At 21.4% G+C, this 24,751-nt stretch overlaps 1 protein-coding gene across 4 annotated transcripts; it reads right to left on the reverse strand.

Moving 5' to 3' along the window:
- Positions 1 to 14,422: 14,422 nt before the first annotated feature.
- On the reverse strand, positions 14,423 to 24,344 carry LOC145743059 (monocarboxylate transporter 2-like). Of its 4 annotated transcripts, XM_082560933.1 has the most exons (12): positions 24,204 to 24,344; positions 23,621 to 23,709; positions 23,344 to 23,447; positions 22,960 to 23,103; positions 22,054 to 22,149; positions 20,918 to 21,276; positions 20,742 to 20,842; positions 17,442 to 17,565; positions 17,182 to 17,308; positions 16,792 to 16,886; positions 16,563 to 16,615; positions 14,598 to 14,646 (listed from the first exon to the last, which is right to left on the reverse strand). In XM_082560933.1, the coding sequence occupies exons 1-11, from the start codon at positions 24,204 to 24,206 to the stop codon at positions 16,598 to 16,600; spliced, it is 1,260 nt and encodes a 419-aa protein (XP_082417059.1). In that variant the 5' UTR covers positions 24,207 to 24,344; the 3' UTR covers positions 14,598 to 14,646; positions 16,563 to 16,597. The 4 variants fall into 4 exon arrangements, with proteins under 4 accessions (XP_082417061.1, XP_082417058.1, XP_082417062.1 ...); XM_082560935.1 differs by lacking the exon at positions 16,563 to 16,615 and having other exon boundaries at positions 14,423 to 14,646; positions 23,029 to 23,103; XM_082560932.1 differs by lacking the exon at positions 16,563 to 16,615 and having other exon boundaries at positions 14,423 to 14,646.
- Positions 24,345 to 24,751: the final 407 nt, after the last annotated feature.

A 24,751-nucleotide genomic window follows, 5' to 3' on the forward strand; every position in this document is an offset into this window, starting at 1 on the left:
CTTTTAAATTTTAAAGAACAAACACGTATTTTAATATAATAGACAACCTAAAAATAATTTTAAGTATATTTTCATGTGATTGATATTATAATATACCATTGACCAAAATTTAAGGATCAAATGACCTCCTTTAAATTTTAATAAACAAACACCTATTAATTAGTTATTAGTTATAATTAAGTTATCAAAATAGGAGGCTTGGAACACAATATGATAATAAACAACATACTAAAATTTAAAAAATTATATACTCAAAATTAAAAGTTATTTGATTTCAAAATTCGGATTAGTAAGAATAAAAATAAAAATAAAAATAACTAGATTTATTTGATAAATAAAATATGGTTCGAAATTATTTAATTATGTTTAGCATAAATTTTTATAAATAAAAAAAATATGAATACATCCTAACTAAGAGTATTACATATCTTTGATTTTTAATAAACAAACAAGCATTAAAATATATTATACAAATAAAATTAATTTTTTAACCCAGTTTTATGTTGGTAATATCAGGATAAACATTATACTAAATTTTAAATTCCTAAAATTGATTTATGATTTTTAATAAATAAACAAGCATTTAAACAAAATAAACAAACAAAAATTATTTTTTAAACATGTATTTTAAACACTTATATTATGAAATACATTATATTAAATTTTAAATGCTTAATATTAAACTTTTATTTTTAATAAACAAACAAGAATTTAAATTTAATAAACAAACAAAAATTAAATTTTTAATCCATTTTCGAGTTATTAATATTGTGATATATAACTGACCAAAATTTGAAAACCCAATAACGATCTTTAAATTTTAATAAACAAACACCTATTAATTTTTAAATCTTAGTCAATTGTATATCATGATATTAGTAACTCTAATTACCAAATAATAGGTGTTTGTTTATTAAAATTTAAAAATTGTTATTATTTTTTTAAATCTTGGTCAACCGTATGTTATGATATGATTTATATTAAAACGAGTTAAAAAATTAACTTTTGTATGTTTATCATATTTAAATGCTTGTTTATTCCATAAAACATAAAGATTATTGTTTAAGCGCAGAACAAAAAAAAAATTTAATTTGTTAGTGTAATAATTAAAAAAGGTATACGTAATATTTGGTTAATTAGTTTAGTTAATATTTTTAATTAGGTAATGTTTGAAGATATCTTTTGTTCCTTACAATTTAAAAATCTAAAATTTTAGTATGTTGTTTATTATCAGATTATGTTTTCATTCTCCTATTTACAACATTTAATTATCATAAATTACTAATTAATAGGTGTTTGTTTATTAAAATTTAAAGGTTGTTATTAACTTTTTAAATCTTGGTCAATTGTATTTCGTGATATTAGTAACTCAAAAACGAATTAAAATTTTAATTTTTATCACTAATTACTAATTATTAGGTGTTTGTTTATTAAAATTTAAAGGTTGTTATTAACTTTTTAAATCTTGGTCAATTGTATATTATGATATTAGTAACTCAAAAACGAAATAAAATTTTAATTTTTATCACATATTATTAATTAATAGGTGTTTGTTTATTAAATTATAAAGGTTGTTATTAATTTTTAAAATTATGGTCAATTGTTTATCATAATATTGATAAATTGAAAATAAATTAAAATTTTTATTTTTGTCACTAATTACTAATTATTAGGTGTTTGTTTGTTTAAATTTAAAGATTGTTATTAAGTTTTTAAATCTTGTTTAATTGTATGTTATAATATTTATAACTCGAAAATAAATTAAAAATTAATTACTGTTTGTTTATTATATTGAAATGCTTGTTTGTTCATTAAAAATTAAAGTCCGATATTAAGTATTAAAAATTTGGTATAATGTATTTTGTAATATAAGTAGTTATATATTTAGGTGCTTGTTTATTTAATAAAATCAATTTTAGGAATTTAAAATTTAGTATAATGTATATTGTGATATTACCAAGTTAAAACTAGGTTAAAATATTAATTTTTGTTCGCATAATATATATAAATGCTTTTTTGTTAATAAAAAATAAAAGTATGTAAAATTTTTAGTTAATGTTTATGCATATCTTTTTTTTATTTATAAAAACTTATGTTAAAAATAATCAAATAATTTTGAACCATATTTTATTTATCAAATAAATCTAGTTTTTATTATGGTTCGAAATCTTAGATTTCGAAACATATTGTTATTGTCATTATACTTATTATTTTTATTATTATTCTTATTATTATTATAGTTTTTATTCTTTCTAGTCCTAATTTTGAAAGAAGATAACCTTTGTTCCTTAGAATTTAAAGATTTGAAGTTTTAGTTTTTTGTTTATTATTAGATTATGTTTTCATTCTCCTATTTACAACATTTAATTATTACTAATTACTAATTAATAGGTGTTTATATATTAAAATTTAAAGGCCGTTATTAATTTTTTAAACTTTTGTCAATTGTATATCATGATATGAGTAACTCAAAAATGAATTAAAATTTTAATTTTTATCCCTAATTACTAATTAATAGGTGTTTGTTTATTAAAATTTAAAGATTGTTATTAGTTTTTCAAATCTTGGTCGATTGTATATCATGATATTGGTAACTTAAAAATGAATTAAAATTTTAATTTTTAATGCTAATTACCAAGCTATAGGTGTTTGTTTATTAAAATTTAAAAATTGTTATTTATTTTTTAAATTTTGATTAATTGTGTGTCATGATATTGGTAACTCAAAAATGAATTAAAATTTTAATTTTTATTACTAATTACCAAGTAATAGGTGTTTGTTTATTTAAATTTAAAAATTATTATTATTTTTTTAAATCTTGGTCAACCGTATGTTATGATATGATTTACATAAAAACGAGTTAAAAAGTTAACTTTTGTATGTTTATCATATTTAAATGCTTGTTTATTCCATAAAAACTAAAGATTGTTGTTTAAGCGCAGAACAAAGAAAAAAATTTAATTTCTTAGTGTAATAATTAAAAAAGGTATACGTAATATTTGGTTAATTAGTTTAGTTAATACTTTTAATTAGGTAATGTTTGAAGATATCTTCTGTTCCTTACAATTTAAAAATCTGAAATTTTAGTATGTTGTTTAGTATCAGATTATGTTTTCATTCTTCTATTTACAACATTTAATTATTATTAATTACTAATTAATAGGTGTTTGTTTATTAAAATTTAAAGGTTGTTATTAAATTTTTAAAACTTGGTCAATTGTATATTATAATATAAGTAACTCAAAAATAAATTAAAAATTTTAATTTTTATTACTAATTACTAATTAATAGGTGTTTGTTTATTAAAATTTAAAGATTGTTATTTATTTTTTAAATCTTGGTTAATTGTATGTTATGATATGAGTTACATAAAAACGAGTTAAAAATTAATTTTTGTATGTTTATCATATTTAAATGCTTGTTTATTCAATAAAAATTAAGGTATTCTTATTTAAGCGCAGAACAAAGAAAAAATTTAAATTTTTTATTCTAATAATTAAAAAAAGGTATACGTAATATTTGGTTAATTAGTTTAGTTAATAATTTTAATTAGGTAATGTTTGAAGATATCTTCTGTTCCTTACAATTTAAAAATCTGAAATTTTAGTATGTTGTTTATTATCAGATTATGTTTTCATTCTCCTATTTACAACATTTAATTATTATTAATTACTAATTAATAGGTGTTTGTTTATTAAAATTTAAAGGTTGTTATTAACTTTTTAAAACTTGGTCAATTGTATATTATAATATAAGTAACTCAAAAATAAATTAAAATTTTAATTTTTATCACTAATTACTAATTAATAAGTGTTTGTTTATTAAAATTTAATGGTGGTTATTAATTTTTTAAATCTTGGTCAATTTTATTTCGTGATATTAGTAACTCAAAAACGAATTAAAATTTTAATTTTTATCACTAATTACTAATTATTAGGTGTTTGTTTATTAAAATTTAAAGGTTGTTATTAACTTTTTAAATCTTGGTCAATTGTATATTATGATATTAGTAACTCAAAAACGAATTGAAATTTTAATTTTTATCACATATTATTAATTAATAGGTGTTTGTTTATTAAATTATAAAGGTTGTTATTAATTTTTAAAATTATGGTCAATTGTTTATCTTAATATTGATAAATTAAAAATAAATTAAAATTTTTATTTTTGTCACTAATTACTAATTATTAGGTGTTTGTTTGTTTAAATTTAAAGATTGTTATTAAGTTTTTAAATCTTGTTTAATTGTATGTTATAATATTTATAACTCGAAAATAAATTAAAAATTAATTACTGTTTGTTTATTATATTGAAATGCTTGTTTGTTCATTAAAAATTAAAGTCCGATATTAAGTATTAAAAATTTGGTATAATGTATTTTGTAATATAAGTAGTTATATATTTAGGTGCTTGTTTATTTAATAAAATCAATTTTAGGAATTTAAAATTTAGTATAATGTATATTGTGATATTACCAAGTTAAAACTAGGTTAAAATATAAATTTTTGTTCGCATAATATATATAAATGCTTTTTTGTTAATAAAAAATAAAAGTATGTAAAATTTTTAGTTAAAGCGCCTGGGACATCATAAAGTAACTTGACTTTGATAAAGTCGTTGGGTCTTCGAAAAAAAAAATTTAGAAAAAAATTTTTGTTATGACGTGTTTTTATAAAGTTAGGAGCGGTTGAAATCGTACTACACTAAAATCCTAACAAATCCATTGTGACGTCAGAGGTGGCCTTTGGCCTAAAAATATCAAATATTTTGCTGTCTGCACTGTGTTTATTTTAACTTTAAATCTATTTTTAATCAAATATTTTATGTGTTTTTCAACAAAATGTTTAATTTATAACTCGGCTAACCTTTGGCTACAAAAATAATATCCTATATGATATAAAAAGCATTACAAATCTTATTAGTAGTGCGTGCGCACATTTTTATTTAAAACGGAGCGTAATATGTACAATTGCGCAGTTTACAAATACCAAAAGTTGGCAAATAATTGATTTTAAAGTTTTTTATTTTGTATTTACTGATTTTACGCAAAATTGTGAGTTTTAGTTTCATATAGAAATAGTTTGTTCAACGTGAGGTAAAAAACAAAAAAATATGAGCTACTCAAAAATATTAAAATTGTCACAACAAATTCTTTGTGACGTAAACAATAATTACAAAGAAATACGCAGAGGAAAAAATATTAAGAGGCAAAGCAAAAAAGTACCTTATTTAGTCTAAATTTAAAAAGTTCCGTTTAAATATTTTGTATTTAATAAAAACTAACAGTGAGAACATATCTGGTTGGGGGCCGTAAGAATGCTGATGCATTAGGCAAAATGTTTAGTTTCCACGAATCAAAAAATTGTGCGTCAAAAGATCCAGTTTGTGCAAACGACCCGATCCAATTTTAAAAGAGTGGCAAACATCATCGCGTTGTAAAATTCCTTTTTTTCTAAATATTTTTTGTAATATTTTAAACATCTTAGTGTTCTATTATTTTTTTTAATAACTCTAAGATTTCTTTTTAAATAGCCCCAACCCCCTTCGCATAAGTTGTCAATAGACCATATGCCTATACTTCTAATAATTAGTAAAAAAAGGATAAAGCATTCTTTTAAATAAATCTAATTTAAAAACTAACTCGTGATAAGATCCTTCAATTGCATGACACCATAATTTTGTTCTAAACCAAATAGGCTGTTTCTAAAACCCATTGATTAAGGCAAAAACCTTTAAAGCCTAGGTGAGCAGTTTTGCAAGCAAGCACTTCTGTTTTACTGTTCAGATTTCTAATTTACCTACAGCATACTGATTGGAAAACTGAACTTATAGAAACCCAGTTGTTACATGGCACTTGTTTTACATAAAAACTCATAGTTAAATAAATAAAAAACAAAAAAGACGGCTTAGCTTCGCTGTTTAGCAGTAAGGCTAAGTGATACTAAATATTTTTTAAATGTTTCTTAAAAAGCAGGAGCTACTTATAATTTGTATTTATTTTAACTGATTTAAGTATTTTAAACAAGTTCACAGATATTATAAACATCTTACTAGTTCGTATTTTACACCCTGCCTTCGCGCAAACTTGATTTAAAATCCTCAAACACGTGTGTGCTAACAATTTCAGATTTGTTTACCCTTCCCAACTTGGCCTCAAAATACTCGGGATATAACATGTATTCGATAAAAGTTCCATTTTCCAAAATAGATTCATTAAAAGAAACTGAATCATATTTGCTTTCTTCTTGGCAAAACATATTAACGCCGACAAAATAAAAATATTTCTGCACACTCGCTTAAATCAAAAAATGTTTTTCTTCCTAAAATGGCCATGTTAGGCCACTTCTGACGTCACAAGTAAATTCACAACGGTTCGTGGGATTTTAACAATATTTATTTTTGAATTACTGTAACTTTTCAAAACCGAAATAAAATTAAGATATTTTTTGTAAATAAATTACAAAAAAATATAAACCTTTGTCGTAAATGCAAAAATATACTTTTACTAACGTTTGCAAAATGCATGTCCCAGAGGCTTTAATGTTTATGCATATCTTTTTTTATTTATAAAAACTTATGTTAAAAATAATCAAATAATTTTGAACCATATTTTATTTATCAAATAAATCTAGTTTTTATTATGGTTCGAAATCTTAGATTTCGAAACATATTGTTATTGTCATTATACTTATTATTTTTATTATTATTCTTATTATTATTATTGTTTTTATTCTTTCTAGTCCGAATTTTGAAAGAAGATAACCTTTGTTCCTTAGAATTTAAAGATTTGAAGTTTTAGTTTTTTGTTTATTATTAGATTGTGTTTTCATTCTCCTATTTACAACATTTAATTATTACTAATTACTAATTAATAGGTGTTTATATATTAAAATTTAAAGGCCGTTATTAATTTTTTAAACTTTTGTCAATTGTATATCATGATATGAGTAACTTAAATATGAATTAAAATTTTAATTTTTATCCCTAATTACTAATTAATAGGTGTTTGTTTATTAAAATTTAAAGATTGTTATTAGTTTTTCAAATCTTGGTCGATTGTATATCATGATATTGGTAACTTAAAAATGAATTAAAATTTTAATTTTTAATGCTAATTACCAAGCTATAGGTGTTTGTTTATTAAAATTTAAAAATTGTTATTTATTTTTTAAATTTTGATTAATTGTATGTCATGATATTGGTAACTCAAAAATGAATTAAAATTTTAATTTTTATTACTAATTACCAAGTAATAGGTGTTTGTTTATTTAAATTTAAAAATTATTATTATTTTTTTAAATCTTGGTCAACCGTATGTTATGATATGATTTACATAAAAACGAGTTAAAAAGTTAACTTTTGTATGTTTATCATATTTAAATGCTTGTTTATTCCATAAAAACTAAAGATTGTTCTTTAAGCGCAGAACAAAGAAAAAAATTTAATTTCTTAGTGTAATAATTAAAAAAGGTATACGTAATATTTGGTTAATTAGTTTAGTTAATACTTTTAATTAGGTAATGTTTGAAGATATCTTCTGTTCCTTACAATTTAAAAATCTGAAATTTTAGTATGTTGTTTATTATCAGATTATGTTTTCATTCTCCTATTTACAACATTTAATTATTATTAATTACTAATTAATAGGTGTTTGTTTATTAAAATTTAAAGGTTGTTATTAACTTTTTAAAACTTGGTCAATTGTATATTATAATATAAGTAACTCAAAAATAATTTAAAATTTTAATTTTTATCACTAATTACTAATTAATAAGCGTCTGTTTATTAAAATTTAAAGGTTGTTGTTAATTTTTTAAATTTTTGTCAATTGTATATCATGACAATCTTTAAATTTGAATAAACAAACACCTATTAATTAGTAATTAGTCACAAAAATTATAATTTTAATTCATTTTTGAATTACTACACCTATTAATTAGTAATTAGTAATTCAAAAATGAATTAGTAATTCAAAAATAATTAGTAATTCAAAAATAATTCAAAAATGAATTAAAATTATAATTTTTGTGACTAATTACTAATTAATAGGTGTTTGTCTATTCAAATTTAAAGATTGTTATTAGGTTTTTAAATTTTGGTCAATTATATCTTGTAATATTTATAATTCGAAAATGAATTAAAAAATTTTTTTTATTTGTTTGTTATATTTAAATGCTGGTTTGTTCATAAAAAATTAAAGTTCGATATTAAGCATTAAAAATTTGGTATGATGTATTTTATAATATAGGTAGTTAAAAAACATATTAAAAAAATAATTTTTGTTTTTTTATTATATTTAAATGCTTGTTTATTTAATAAAAATCAAAAATCAATTTTAGGAATTTAAAATTTACTATAATTATTTATATCCTAATATTACCAACTTAAAACTGGGTTAAATATTAGTTATTGTTTGTTTAACCTATATAAATGCTTGGTTGTTTATTAAAAATCAAAGGTATGTAATATTCTTAGTTATTGTTTTTGCATATCTTTTTTATTTATAAAAACTTATGTTAAAAATAATCAAATAATTTCGAACCATATTTTATTTATCAAATAAATCTAGTTATTATTGTTTTTATTGTTTCTAGTCCCAATTTTGAAAGAAGATATCTTTTGTTCCTTACAATTTAAAAATCTGAAATTTTAGTATGTTGTTAATTATTAGATTATGTTTTCATTCTCCTATTTACAACATTTAATTATCACTAATTACTAATTAATAGGTGTTTGTTTATTAAAATTTAATGGTGGTTATTAATTTTTTAAATCTTGGTCAATTGTATATAATAATATTACTAACTCAAAAATAAATTAATATTTTAATTTTTATTACTAATTACCAACTAATAGGTGTTTGTTTATTAAAATTTAAAGATTGTTGTTAATTTTTTAAATCTTAGTCAATTGTATATCATGATATTAGTAACTCGAAAATAAAATAGAATTTTAATTTTTATCACTTATTACTAATTAATAAGTGTTTGTTTATTAAAACTCAAAGGTTGTTGTTAATTTTTTAATATTTTGTCAAATGTATATCATGATATTAGTAACTCAAAAATGAATTAAAATTCTAATTTTTGTCACTAATTACTAATTAATAGGTGTTTGTTTATTTAAATTTAAAGATTGTTATTAGGTTTTTAAAGTTTGGTCGGTTATATCTTATAATATTTATATTTCGAAAATGAATTAAAAAATAATTCTTGTTTGTTTGTTATATTTAAATGATGGTTTGTTCATTAAAAATTAAAGTTCAATATTAAGCATTAAAAATTTGATATGATGTATTTATTTTATAATATAAGTAGTTAAAAAACATATAAGAAAAATAATTTACGTTTATTTATCATATTTAAATGCTTGTTTATTCCATAAAAACTAAAGATTGTTATTTAAGCGCAGAACAAAGAAAAAAATTTAATTTTTTAGTGTAATAATTAAAAAAGGTATACGTAATATTTGATTAATTAGTTTAGTTAATCTTTTTAAATAAGTAATGTTTGTCTATAAATTTATTTACAATAAATATTAATTTTAAAAATAATCAAATAATTTCGAACCATATTTTATTTATTAAATAAATCTAGTTGTTTTTATTCTTATTTGACCGAATTTTGAGGGACGATAACTTCTGTTCTTTAAAATTAAAAATTCTAAATTTTCAGTATGTTTGTTATTATCCCAACGAATTGCAAACCTCCTATTAACGACATTTAATTATCACTAATTACTATCTAATATATTTTATTATTAAAATTTAAAGATTAAATTTTCTGAAATTTTAATATGTTGTTGGTATTATTATTTTGTATGTTGCTATTTAAAATGAAAATTTAACTCTAGCTAAATATCGTTTAATGATTATTTTTGTTTTTTTTATAAAATAATGAATCAGTGTGAGTTTAACGCTTGAATAATTTAATAGCGTTCTGGTCGCCGTCAAAAATCGTCCTTTTCGCTGTCCATTAAAGTAAAAAATATTGGTTAAAAATTTAGGTAAATTGTTAAAATAAAAGTAAAAAATGTGTAAAATTTTTTTTTAATTGTTTTGTTATTATTATATTTTAATACTCGTTTGATTACTAAAAAATTAAGATCGGTATTTTGCTTTTAAATTTAGTTTACTTTTATATTACAATATCAATGAATGCGTGTTCGTTTGTTAAAATTAGGTTTAAATATAAAAAAGTTCATTTTTAAATTTGTAATTTAATTAATAAACCTACTAAATAAATTATATTTACAAAAAAGAATCAAACGATTTCGAACCATATTTTATTTATCAAATAAATTTAGTTATTTTTATTTTTATTACTTATTTGAACTTTGGTTCAAAATAACTTTTGATCTTGTATATATAAAGTTCTGAAATTTTAGTATGTTGTTTATATTAATATTGTGTTCCAATCCTCCTATTTTCAAAATTTAATTATTACTGATTACTAATTGCTTGTTTATTTAATAAAATTTCAAAATCGTTATTAATTCTTCAAATCTTGGTCAATTGTATATCATAAAATTAGTAACTCAAAATTTAATTAAATTTTTAATTTTTACCACTAATTACTAATTAATAGGTGTTTGTTTATTAAAATTTAAAGATTGTTATTTATTTTTTAAATCTTGGTTAATTGTATGTTATGATATGAGTTACATAAAAACGAGTTAAAAATTAATTTTTGTATGTTTATCATATTTAAATGCTTGTTTATTCAATAAAAATTAAGGTATTCTTATTTAAGCGCAGAACAAAAAAAAAATTTTAATTTTTTATTCTAATAATTAAAAAAAGGTATACGTAATATTTGGTTAATTAGTCTAGTTAATACTTTTAATTAGGTAATGTTTGAAGATATCTTCTGTTCCTTACAATTTAAAAATCTGAAATTTTAGTATGTTGTTTATTATCAGATTATGTTTTTATTCTCCTATTTACAACATTTAATTATTATTAATTACTAATTAATAGGTGTTTGTTTATTAAAATTTAAAGGTTGTTATTAACTTTTTAAAACTTGGTCAATTGTATATTATAATATAAGTAACTCAAAAATAAATTAAAATTTTAATTTTTATCACTAATTACTAATTAATAAGTGTTTGTTTATTAAAATTTAAAGGTTGTTGTTAATTTTTTAAATTTTTGTCAATTGTATATCATGATATTAGTAATTCAAAAATTCATTAAAATTATAATTTTTGTGACTAATTACTAATTAATAGGTGTTTGTTTATTCAAATTTAAAGATTGTTATTAGGTTTTAAATTTTGGTCAATTATATCTTGTAATATTTATAATTTGAAAATGAATTAAAAATTTTTTTTTATTTGTTTGTTATATTTAAATGCTGGTTTGTTCATAAAAAATTAAAGTTCGATATTAAGCATTAAAAATTTGGTATGATGTATTTTATAATATAGGTAGTTAAAAAACATATTAAAAAAATAATTTTTGTTTTTTTATTATATTTAAATGCTTGTTTATTTAATAAAAATCAAAAATCAATTTTAGGAATTTAAAATTTACTATAATTATTTATATCCTAATATTACCAACTTAAAACTGGGTTAAATATTAGTTATTGTTTGTTTAACCTATATAAATGCTTGGTTGTTTATTAAAAATCAAAGGTATGTAATATTCTTAGTTATTGTTTTTGCATATCTTTTTTATTTATAAAAACTTATGTTAAAAATAATCAAATAATTTCGAACCATATTTTATTTATCAAATAAATCTAGTTATTATTGTTTTTATTGTTTCTAGTCCCAATTTTGAAAGAAGATATCTTTTGTTCCTTACAATTTAAAAATCTGAAATTTTAGTATGTTGTTTATTATCAGATTATGTTTTCATTCTCCTATTTACAACATTTAATTATCACTAATTACTAATTAATAGGTGTTTGTTTATTAAAATTTAATGGTGGTTATTAATTTTTTAAATCTTGGTCAATTGTATATAATGATATTACTAACTCAAAAATGAATTAATATTTTAATTTTTATTACTAATTACCAACTAATAGGTGTTTGTTTATTAAAATTTAAAGATTGTTGTTAATTTTTTAAATCTTAGTCAATTGTATATCATGATATTAGTAACTCGAAAATAAAATAGAATTTTAATTTTTATCACTTATTACTAATTAATAAGTGTTTGTTTATTAAAACTCAAAGGTTGTTGTTAATTTTTTAATATTTTGTCAAATGTATATCATGATATTAGTAACTCAAAAATGAATTAAAATTCTAATTTTTGTCACTAATTACTAATTAATAGGTGTTTGTTTATTTAAATTTAAAGATTGTTATTAGGTTTTTAAAGTTTGGTCGGTTATATCTTATAATATTTATATTTCGAAAATGAATTAAAAAATAATTCTTGTTTGTTTGTTATATTTAAATGATGGTTTGTTCATTAAAAATTAAAGTTCAATATTAAGCATTAAAAATTTGATATGATGTATTTATTTTATAATATAAGTAGTTAAAAAACATATAAGAAAAATAATTTACGTTTATTTATCATATTTAAATGCTTGTTTATTCCATAAAAACTAAAGATTGTTATTTAAGCGCAGAACAAAGAAAAAATTTTAATTTTTTAGTGTAATAATTAAAAAAGGTATACGTAATATTTGATTAATTAGTTCAGTTAATCTTTTTAAATAAGTTATGTTTGTCTATAAATTTATTTACAATAAATATTAATTTTAAAAATAATCAAATAATTTCGAACCATATTTTATTTATTAAATAAATCTAGTTGTTTTTATTCTTATTTGACCGAATTTTGAGGGACGATAACTTCTGTTCTTTAAAATTAAAAATTCTAAATTTTCAGTATGTTTGTTATTATCCCAACGAATTGCAAACCTCCTATTAACGACATTTAATTATCACTAATTACTATCTAATATATTTTATTATTAAAATTTAAAGATTAAATTTTCTGAAATTTTAATATGTTGTTGGTATTATTATTTTGTATGTTGCTATTTAAAATGAAGATTTAACTCTAGCTAAATATCGTTTAATGATTATTTTTGTTTTTTTTATAAAATAATGAATCAGTGTGAGTTTAACGCTTGAATAATTTAATAGCGTTCTGGTCGCCGTCAAAAATTGTCCCTTTCGCTGTCCATTAAAGTAAAAAATATTGGTTAAAAATTTAGGTAAATTGTTAAAATAAAAGTAAAAAATGTGTAAAATTTTTTTTTAATTGTTTTGTTATTATTATATTTTAATACTCGTTTGATTACTAAAAAATTAAGATCGGTATTTTGCTTTTAAATTTAGTTTACTTTTATATTACAATATCAATGAATGCGTGTTCGTTTGTTAAAATTAGGTTTAAATATAAAAAAGTTCATTTTTAAATTTGTAATTTAATTAATAAACCTACTAAATAAATTATATTTACAAAAAAGAATCAAACGATTTCGAACCATATTTTATTTATCAAATAAATTTAGTTATTTTTATTTTTCTTACTTATTTGAACTTTGGTTCAAAATAACTTTTGATCTTGTTTATATAAAGTTCTGAAATTTTAGTATGTTGTTTATATTAATATTGTGTTCCAATCCTCCTATTTTCAAAATTTATTTATTACTAATTACTAATTGCTTGTTTATTTAATAAAATTTCAAAATCGTTATTAATTCTTCAAATCTTGGTCAATTGTATATCATAAAATTAGTAACTCAAAATTTAATTAAATTTTTAATTTTTACCACTAATTACTAATTAATAGGTGTTTGTTGATTAAAATTTAAAGATTGTTTTTAATTTTTTAATTATTGGTCAATTGTTTATCATAATATCAGTAACTCAAAAATGAATTAAAATTTTAATTTTTATCACTTATTACTAATAAATAGGTGTTTGTTTATTAAAATTTTAAGATTGTTATTTATTTTTTAAATTTTGGTTAATTGTATCATCATGCTATTGGTAACTCAAAAATGAATTAAAATTTTAATTTTTATTACTAATTACCAAGTAATAGATTTGTTTATTAAAATTTAAAAGGTTGTTTTTATTTTTTTAAATCTTAAAAAAATTATAAAAGTTAGGGATTGTTATTAAAGCGGAGAATAATAAAAAAAAAAATTTTTTTAGTCTAATAATTAAAAAAAAGTATACCTAATATTTATTTAATTAGTTCAGAAAATATTTTTAATTAAGTATTGTTTATGCATAAATTTATTCACAATAAAGATTAATTTTAAAAATAATCAAATAATTTTGAAACATTTTTTATTTATTAAATAAATCTAGTTTATTTTTATTATTAAAAAGCCTACATGTACATAGAATAAATTTGTATTTTTGCATCAAAGTTTTTGTCATTTACGATTTACTTTTTTACATAACAATAAAAGAAAGAAGTGATAAACATAGAGAAAAATAGTTTTATTATTCTTTATAATAACAACAGACAAATCAAGTATAATTGTATATTAGTCTATATTTAAAAAGTATTTATTTGGCATGAGATTTAGTAATATTAGTAAATCCAAATTAAAAAAAATAATCATAAGTTATTTTTAAAAACCTAATATTATAATCAGATTAGAGTTGTTGTTTTCGTTGTGTGGTTGCTTTGTTTGTTGTTTTGTGTAAAGTAATCTAAGAGTATATAAATAAGGTAAAAATAAGGTTACATCTTTAAAATTTTTGACATAATAAATACATTAAAATTTTTAAAATATAATTTAAAATTGTTAAATTAAATTAATTTAAATCTTTATTTAAGTTACGTCAATTTTAGATTTTATCAGGGTTTTTAAATGAATTTAGTTTCAATGCGTTGAAAAAAAAAACAAAAAAAATTAAATGTTTAGTTCATTTTATATTTTGTTATCATAATATTTACAAGTTATTTACTTATACCGCATAAAAACAAACATGCTATTTTATGTCTTTTTTTAATTCTGAATGTTTTATTTCGGTGTTTTTTTTCAATAACAAATTTTCAGCAATTTTTTAATTCATTTTCTAATGTATAAATAACACTTAAAAAAAAAAAAACTTTATACTAGTTTTTAAACTTTTATAAACAAACAAAATTAACCAAATACTGATTAGTTATAAATTAAATTTCATTTAAATGACAAACAACCATGTTAAAATTAATAAAATAGAAAAATTTAAAAATAATGAAATAAAAATAGTAAGATAATATAATTTTTTATATATAAAACATGGTCAGAAATTATAATTAATAAGTAATACCTAATTATGTACATGCGTACATATATATAAACTAAGTTTTTAAATTTGTTTTTATTATTAATGTTATGATATAAAAAAAATTTAAGGAAAAATTAATAAAAAACTGTTCTATGACGGTATTTCAGTTTTAACTTCTACCCGGCTACAAGCGATTACATGAAGAAGTTTTAACTTGGTGTTTTGGTGCATTTTGCTGTGTAATTTTCAAACTAATTTGTAATTGTGTGTTCTTGCATGAATTGCAAAAAAGGCTTAAAAATATTTAAAGATTTGACGACGTTGTCGCCTTTTGTTGTTTACAATTTGTCAGCGATTTGTGCCTTTTACTAATACAAAATATTTGTAAGACTTGCCTAATAACTTTTAAATCTAAAAAGATTTACATGAACAGTTTTGTTCCATAGGTGTTCATCTAATAGGAAACCGCTATCGCTGTAGTTAAAGAATTGATACATGTTTTTTCGCAAACAATTGTTCAAACGGTCACGTGTAAAATTAACAAGATAATAATTCTATGTTAGGCTTGAATTCTATATTTGGCAAAAGAGCATCGTTTTGTCACTTATACCGTCATGTTTTGAAGTGAGTGCCGTTGTTTAAAGGTGTTATGTGATTATTATTTGCGCATCAAAAAACAGAAAACTGTTTTAAAGTTATCCATTTTAGCAACAATAAAATTGAACTTATTTTTTTAAAAACTGTGTTTCTGTTGTGACAACAAATAGCATGTTTACGTATTGTTTTATAAGCTATTTAATTTTATTTTGCGAAATCAAGTTTGATGCTTAAGAATAACCCTATCCAATTATAACTCATTGTTTTCTAAAAACTTAGTTAGATTAGGTTTGGAGAAAAGCTCTTGTAATTGTTATTACTAAGTTTACGTCATTTTAGCAAATACTAATTAATAGATTGACCTAGGTGTTTTGCAAACGTAGTAAAAAAATTGGAATAACATTTTTATACTCCTTGACATCTTTTAAGAAATTTATAAAGTCGTTTTGATTTATTAATAAAATTATTTTTTTAAACTCGGTATTTCTTCTAAAACACTGATGCTCTTTATTACCGAAATTGGTGAATTAAAGTTTGAGTTCAACTGGTTTCAAACATACTTTCCCTTTTTTTGGTTTAACTTATACACTTATGTTTTTTAAGGTTTTTCATTGTTAAGAAAAGCAAGTAATTTTTCTTATAAAATAATGGTTAATTGTAATGAACTAAAAATTTTACTCAATAATTTTACATAATACAATCAAATCATTTACACTTAGGGAAATTGACAGTTAATAAGTTAAAGGCCATGTTACCTTTAAATATAGACTGTTTCAGTAGCTTGAAGAATTCATGCTTGAATTAAGTACTTAATATAATATTTTTATACGTTTTAATATGTTTAAAAAAAAACTAACAACTGTTTTAACTTATTTGTAATTCTTTAACCTTAACTGCAAAAATAAGTAAAAAAGGGAACTGACATAACTTTTAAAGTGTATATGTTAATTGATAAAATTTATCTAAGTTAAAAGGGAGATTTACCTGAATAGCAAATGTTAGTAAAGCACCAGTAAGTAAAAATATTGAACTTAGTTTAATTGCAGTACTAGGTGTTCCTGTACCATTTACCGCCATACCTGTAAAGTTCAAGACAATCAATATAGTTTTTAATCAAAGGTCGTTTTTAAATATTTAAATCGATTTAAAGGGTAATATTAACATTTCTATAAGTTGTTTAATGTTTTGTTACCAAACTGTATTTTTTGGAAAGTAAATATAAAATGTATTCGTAAACAAATTTAAATGTTTGTTAAAAAAGCATTTTATGTTTTTTTTAATATATTTATTGTTAAATAAGTTTATATTATATTTCTATAAATGTAAAAAAATACTAGTAAGTAAACAATTTATAAGTTAAAACCTAAAGTTTACCAACTAGCGGGGGTGCAAGTAACGTTCCGACTCCGTTTATTAAAGTGCTTATACCAAGAGCGCTGCCAAACAAAGGTAACCCTACGAGATCAGCTAAAATAACTAATGATATGCCGGAGAATCCACCCTGCAAATAAAAAAAAAAATTTGTAAAAACTTATATATCTAATTGCACTAAATGGTTTATTATTGTTTAAAAATGTTTAAACGAGAAAAAAATGTTTACATTTTAAGGTAAAGTGTTTTTATTAAATTGTAACCTGAAACAATCCTGAAACAGCTGCTACAGCGGCAAGGGTTGTAAATGATGATGTAAGAGTTATGCAGAACGCACAAATCGCAAGTACAAGCAAAACAGAAGCAAACATTAATACCCGATTAATACTAATATAGAAAAAACTGTTTTATTTAACATATAAATGACAGATAAAAACATTTTAAAATCATTTGATATTGAAAAAATAAGAATATTTATTTAAAAAATATTTAGATAAAAACTTAAATTCATTACTTGCTGTATATTTTTTATTAAAAATCTTGTAAACCATTTTCTTAAAATATGTTTTATTACTCAAAAACATACATAAACGACAGAATATAATCATTTTTCACCCCAGTGACAACACTGTTTACTGGCTGAATGCGATAAATAAATATTCATAGTGTCTTTTAAAAATTAGTAATTAATTGATCTCGATAAAAAGAATAAATAATATTTTATACTAGTTACTTATAACAATAAATCGCATGTTGTGATATAGTGGCAGAATTTAAAGACTTAATTTAAATTTTTAAATTTTCTTTATCAAACTGAAATTAATTTACAATGCAAAAAAAAATTTAACAAGTTTTTGCTTAAACGAAATTATTAATTAAAATGTAAAACCTTAAGTTAACCCATTCCTTTTTTTATATCAAAATACCAATAAAAATGTATAAAAAAACAAACAAAACTCCATTTCCAATTAATTTTTTACAGGTTCTAATTGTAGTTTTGATTTAACATTCAAAAGTCAAATATTTAAATTTTTTCTAATAAAAAGTAAGCAAACAATCTTACTACCTATTTAATAATAATTATGTTTAATAATAGAATTTAAAAAGATACAATTTTACACGTTAATATATTATGAAAAACAACGAATCGTAAATGTTTAAGAAAAATAGTTATCGCAACAATGCAGCTTATAATAACTGCAAAATATAACAAAAGGTAAATTTAAATTTTGATAAGCATTCAAATCTGAAATAATTTTAAAGTTGTAAATTTAGCTTTTACTTTAAAGCAAGTAAACTGTTATGTATTTATAGCGTGTCTGTATAATTTATAAAATTGTTTGCTAATTAAAATCTATTTTAGTGTAATATTTTTTTCCCATACATATTTTTACAGATAGTATTGTAGAGACTCTATAGCAAGAAAACAACCTACCAATTAAAAAAAAACTTTTGCTTTAACAAATTTACATTTTATCCACTAGTCGCAAAATTAATTACTGCTAAATTTAGCCTACATCCAAAGATGAAAAATAAATAAAATAAATAAACAATAAACAAAAATGCAGCTTTTGTCTTGAAACTATGAATCGTATGCCTTTGCAACATAAATATATTTATAAATAGTAATTGTCTTTTATATTAAAAAGCATTTAAAAAAAATATTTTTTTGAAAAAAGGCTAATATATAAAACTATTATACAATAATTCAAATTTAATTTAAATAAAATTAAATAACATTTAATTATTTAAAAATTCTAAAAAAGCAAATTAATGTATTTGAAAGGCCAAAACGCAAACCGAAATTTAAATTCAAAAACATCAAACACATTAAACGTAATAAAAATAGACCAAAAAAAATAAAATTTATTTTTAATAAAGAATTTTTAGCCCCGTAAAAACGGCAGGTTAAAAAAAACAAAAGGATAACTTTTTATTTAAAGATTTTAAAATCCGAACTAGTCGAAAAACTATCAGTAGCCAAACTTAGGCAGAAGAATTTTACTACAAAAGAAAAAACCCAGGCTGTAAAAGTAAGTGCAGCCACAACAAAACTTAAAGTATTTTAAGGCTTACTTAAAGAAATGTAAAAGTAATTTGGATGTAGACACAGATGCAGATGACACAGTTATCAGAAATTCATTTGTCGATAAAATGTAAAACAGTATTTAACCATCTATATGTGGTTAAGAAAAACAAGCATTAGTAGCTAAAATATAAGATTGACAAATATATTAGACTACATTTTTTGTGCAAATATTGTATCAACTATTAAATTAATAAAGAAAAAGAGAAACTTTTTGAAGAGAAACTTTTTTATGATTGGACAAAATGTTAATAACAAACATACAGTTATATCATAAGATAGGCTATAACTAATTAAAATTTAAAAGCAAAATATCGGTATTTATTTTTTCTTAAATAAACAAGTGTTTTTATATCACAAAATCAAAAATTTATATACACAAAATCAAAAGTTATTCGATTTCAAAATTCGGATTAGTAAGAATAAAAATAAAAACTAGATTTATTTGATAAATAAAATATGGTTCAAAATTATTTGATTATGTTTAGCATAAATTTTTATAAATAAAAAAAAATATGCATAAACCTTAATTAAGAATATTACATATCTTTGATTTTTAATAAACAAACAAGCATTTAAATATATTATACAAATAAAATTAATTTTTCAACCCAGTTTTATGTTGTTAATATCACAATATACATTATATTAAATTTTAAATTCCTAAAATTGATTTTTGATTTTTAATAAATAAACAAACATTTAAATAAAATAAACGAACAAAAATTAAATTATAATTTAAATTATAATTATAACTTAAGTTTAGGGTTATTTTTATATATAGTAATTTTAAAATTCTCTTTGTATAAGATTTTAAGTTATATATTTTTAATAAATACAATGCGCTCCGGAATCATAAAAATACAAGATAATATATAAAAATAGTTATTTAAAATTGAAAATTGTTTTTCTGAAATAATTACGTAGTATTATTTAGAATGTTTAATCGTCTTGTAATTTGGCCTTAGGTTTATAACGAATGTTTTATTACCTTTAATAAAACGAGAGAACATCTTAGATTCGATAAACGCCTATAATTATGCCGTTCTAAAGCGAAATATAAAAGGTCTTTATATTGTTTCATCTAGGTTTAAATACTTTAATGTCAAAAAACACAACTGCAGCAACATGCAAAGTTACTAAAGTTAAGGGGAATTATTAATCGTTTTGATTTTTGAAGCTTTATTTAGTAATCTTCTCTAAAGCGCAGACTAAATAAAAAGTACAAGAAGAATCTCTTTAAGCAAAACACAATACAGCGTTAAAGTTACAACAGTAATATACCCTATACGTTATTTCTATTACTTTACAGCAAGTAGTGTGTACGTGTTTAATTTTACTACCTTTAAAAATACAACTCCTAACGTTGCAAAATCGTTATAAAAATATTTTTAAAAAATATTTTTTTATAAATCTTATATTTATTTTTTAAAGTAATTTTATATTTATTTTTTAGTTTTTAAAAATGTTTTCTAACCTTTTTACGTCTCCAAGAAAACCAAATAATATTTTTGATGCAATTTCTGTGACGGCTGATATTGAAACAATTAGTGGTGACCTCATTTTTGATATATTTAACTAAATGTAACAAAAAAATAAAAATACCTTGTTAGTTTAAAAGTCCTATTAAAAAAAAGTCCTATTAAATTTTACCTCTGTTTGGGCAAAGGGAATTATGTATAGCTGACACACTATAAAACCAGAAAGAAAAACAAGTTGAGATGCACAATATACTAAATATGCCCAATTTGTAAAAAGTGAAGTCCAACTTGAAATACGTTTTGATTTGTCTTTGGTTTGTTTTAATGTCGATTGTTGATCTGATTTAGGTACAAGTAATTTAGATTTTATGTGCTTCGGTTGAACTTTACTGGATAACGGGCGCATTAGAGATCCAACCACCAACAAATTAAAACAAATCCCAGCAAAAATTAAAAAATATCCACGAAGTGAAAAATAATCAACCAACCAACCGTTCAAGGGACACATAATAATCGCCCCAATAGATCCGCCTGTAAAAATAAATGTATCGTACTATATCCAGGTACCCTACATTTTTAGACACAATTTTAAAAACCATTGAAATTTACTTTGTTAAATTAAATGTCAAAAATATTGTCCTTAGCTTTGTAAAACTTTTATTGACCAACCCTATAGATCTATTAGAATTTTTTTGTAAAACTCAAAAAAATATAAAAAATTCTCCATTCACAATTTTTTCAATTGTTTTTAAAAGTACACGAATTTAAGGAACGTTAAATAAACATTCATTTAGGCGCAATTGTTATGTATACTTATCCAGAAAACCTAAAAACATGTAAATCAAAATAAAAATTCAAGTAAACAAATAGATTTTAGAAGTGTTTAAAAATAAAAGGTTATTTGGTTTTAGTAAACCTTACTAGCCCAACATTACATAACAATTTTAAAAATATTCCTAATATTATTTACCAAAAGCGTTAAAATAAAACTGTAAAAAAATTATTGCCTATTTTATTTACTTAACCTTAAAATAAGAAAACAGAAATTCGAACCCAGTTTTAAAAACAAAATCAATATCAATACGAAAAAGTTGCGTTGTGAATTTATACACGTACATATTATATCAATAGATAATAATAAGATTAGTTGTGCACAAACATAGTTTTAAATTGTGCGTTTAACTTTGGCTTAAACGTAGCCCTTTTTACTTTTTTATGGTATTTCGCATTCCAGATAAGTTTACTTTGCCTAACGAATCTAGATAGGGATAAGGTACATTTTAGGAAATGAATTAAAAAATAGCCTACCCATGCTCGCAATATTTGTAGCTAAAGATCTTCGTTTTATAAAATAAAATCCAACTATAACCGGAGAGGCAACAAACGACACACCAAGGCCAATTCCTGTAAAAAAATATTTTACAGAATCAAAAAAGAAAAATTAAAGATAAAAAACAAGAAATATTTAGAAAAATCAAGCTTCTAACAGTTGCCTAATAAATTTACAAAACCATTGCAAAAAGCTTTGTTTATTGTTTATAAAAAATTCAGTGTAAAAATGTTTTAATAACAAAATGTGTAAACTTCAATTTAAACAAGGTTTGTTATAATAAAGACAGCAATAAATGTTCTTTTTTGCATCGAAGTTGAAAGTTGTGTTATGTTATCACTTTAACATTTAATTCCAAAGTATATAGCCTTAGGCGGGTACAGTTAATTAAATAAATCACTTTGTTAAATAGAAATTATTCAAACGAAACATGTTAACGTTAATGATTATACGAAATGTAACGAAGATAGTCGGTAACTGGTAATGTAAAATGTAACTAAATTAAACATAGAGACAACCCATTTTTACAAAGGACTATGGTTCATGTATTAGTAGAAATTTCAACAAAGCAAACTTAAGTTAAAAGAAGTTGGCCAAATGCCCAAATGACGGCGGCAGATAGCAGTTATATACTGGCTTTAAGAATTGCAAAGTTGGAACCTAATAAACAGCAATATTGATCAAAGTAACCCAATATTATCATGGTTACTTTTAAAAATAGAAATAACAAACTTATCTTAATAAGAACACAATGTAACAAAATAATTTTCAAATTTAACTTAAAAGTTGAATTTAAGTGCAAAATTTAACTTTGTTAAGTAACGCTTTAACAGTTCGGTACCCTCCTTTTTATATACCTGCTAATATATTTTACTAAAAAACACCTGAAATAAACCCGGCAGTTAAGTACAACAGTTCAATGTTTGGTACAATTACAGCTAACAATGACGCACCTCCCGCTACCAACCCTCCAAACATAACAACAACACGGTGACCATACTTGTTCATTATTGGTGCTGCTATGATACCTAAAAAATATAAACAACATTATAAATCTTTAATATTTAATTTTTTTAGGTAAAACAAAAATAAGAGAGATCAAACAACTTGATCAAAACAAAGTAAGTAAAAACAAGATTATTTTAGAAAATCTAACCCGGTTCAATATTACGAGATTATTGCAAATATTTTTTAACGATTAAGAACCACTGCTTTAAAAAATGTTAACGACAATATAAGCCTTTTTAAAATTAAAAACTTATGCAAACCTGAAATAGCCAAGCCAGCAGTTGCTAGAGCAGCCACCCAAGCCACTCTATAGTAATCTGCACTAAACTCTTTCATTATGGGTAGGAATAACACGCTTTGACATCTTTGATAAAAACTCGTTTATAAATACAGGTCAACTATTAGGTAAAGTACTTAACAAAAATTTTAGGAAAGTTTAGGGTTTAAATTGCATGAACTACAATACGTTTTTAATTTAACGACAAGCTGAATTGCTTTTGGGGGATTTTATAGATTAATAAGTGCTTGCAAACCAACCTTAAACTTCCAAAAACAACAAGGTATACAAAAAAAGCTGCAAAAACGATCACCCAGCCCCAACCTTCTTCCTTTTCTTTGTTTGAAGCCTGCAGACAAAATATCATTAGTTGAAATTATTGTTTTATATTTCTCGGTTATCAAAGGCAGTTTAGATTTATACTAACGGCACTATGTTACGCACCTATGATTTTTTAGAACAAGCGTTTCATTGCTAGTTGTTAATTTCGAAATACATTTTTTTAGATATTAAATCACTGTTGTGCTTTACACCAAAAATCTTGGCAAATTAGTTTGGCATCATAATAAAACGTTGCAAGACAACTGCGTTAAGAAATGTTTAGGCAACACTATGAAATAAAAAAAATTATTGAATCCTTTTTTATTTATCCATCAACGCTGCAATGAATGTAGTTAAACTCATTAACAACACAACGCATTTATTTATCGTTTATAAAAATAATATTTTATTATATTAAGAATCCAATTAACTGTTTTTTAAAATACACAGATATTAGATTAAAATTTTTATGGTGATTAAGCAATGCAAATGTTGGTTTTTAACAAATTAGAAAAAACATACCATTATTATTTTTCTTACTAAGAAAATCCTAAGTATCTTTAGACAATTCTCTTTTCTTGGTATAACAGCCTACCTAATTTTGTTTGTTTTACTTTATTGAGATTTTACTTTTTTTTGGTTTAAATTAAAGCTGTTTAACGCTTCATTGACTGTTTTAAGTACCTCTCTGTGGTACCCTTTTTTGTAACATAAAAGAACGCAGTATGGCCTTAAGGCAATGTTTTACTGCCTGAGCGATTAATTATTGTTTATAAAGGTAAAGTGTGGTACAAAATAAAATGAATAATTTTAAAATAACAGTTGGTAAAAAGTAGTTTTATTAAAAAAATAAAAACATCTTAACTTTATTAAGCTGTTAGAAACAAAATAATTGAAAATTTTTACCAAAAACCACATACCCGAAAACGCCTAATTTACCAACAATTTACCAAAAACCACATACCCGAAAACGCCCAATATACCAACAATAAAAAACTTTCGACTTAGCCTTTCTATACCAACCTGTTCTTCAGGTTGCCTTTTAATTTATAAAAAAAAAAGTGGTATTG

This window comes from Corella eumyota, chromosome 2 (genome assembly GCF_963082875.1).
Source record: "Corella eumyota chromosome 2, kaCorEumy4.1, whole genome shotgun sequence".
Lineage (NCBI taxonomy): Eukaryota > Metazoa > Chordata > Ascidiacea > Phlebobranchia > Corellidae > Corella > Corella eumyota.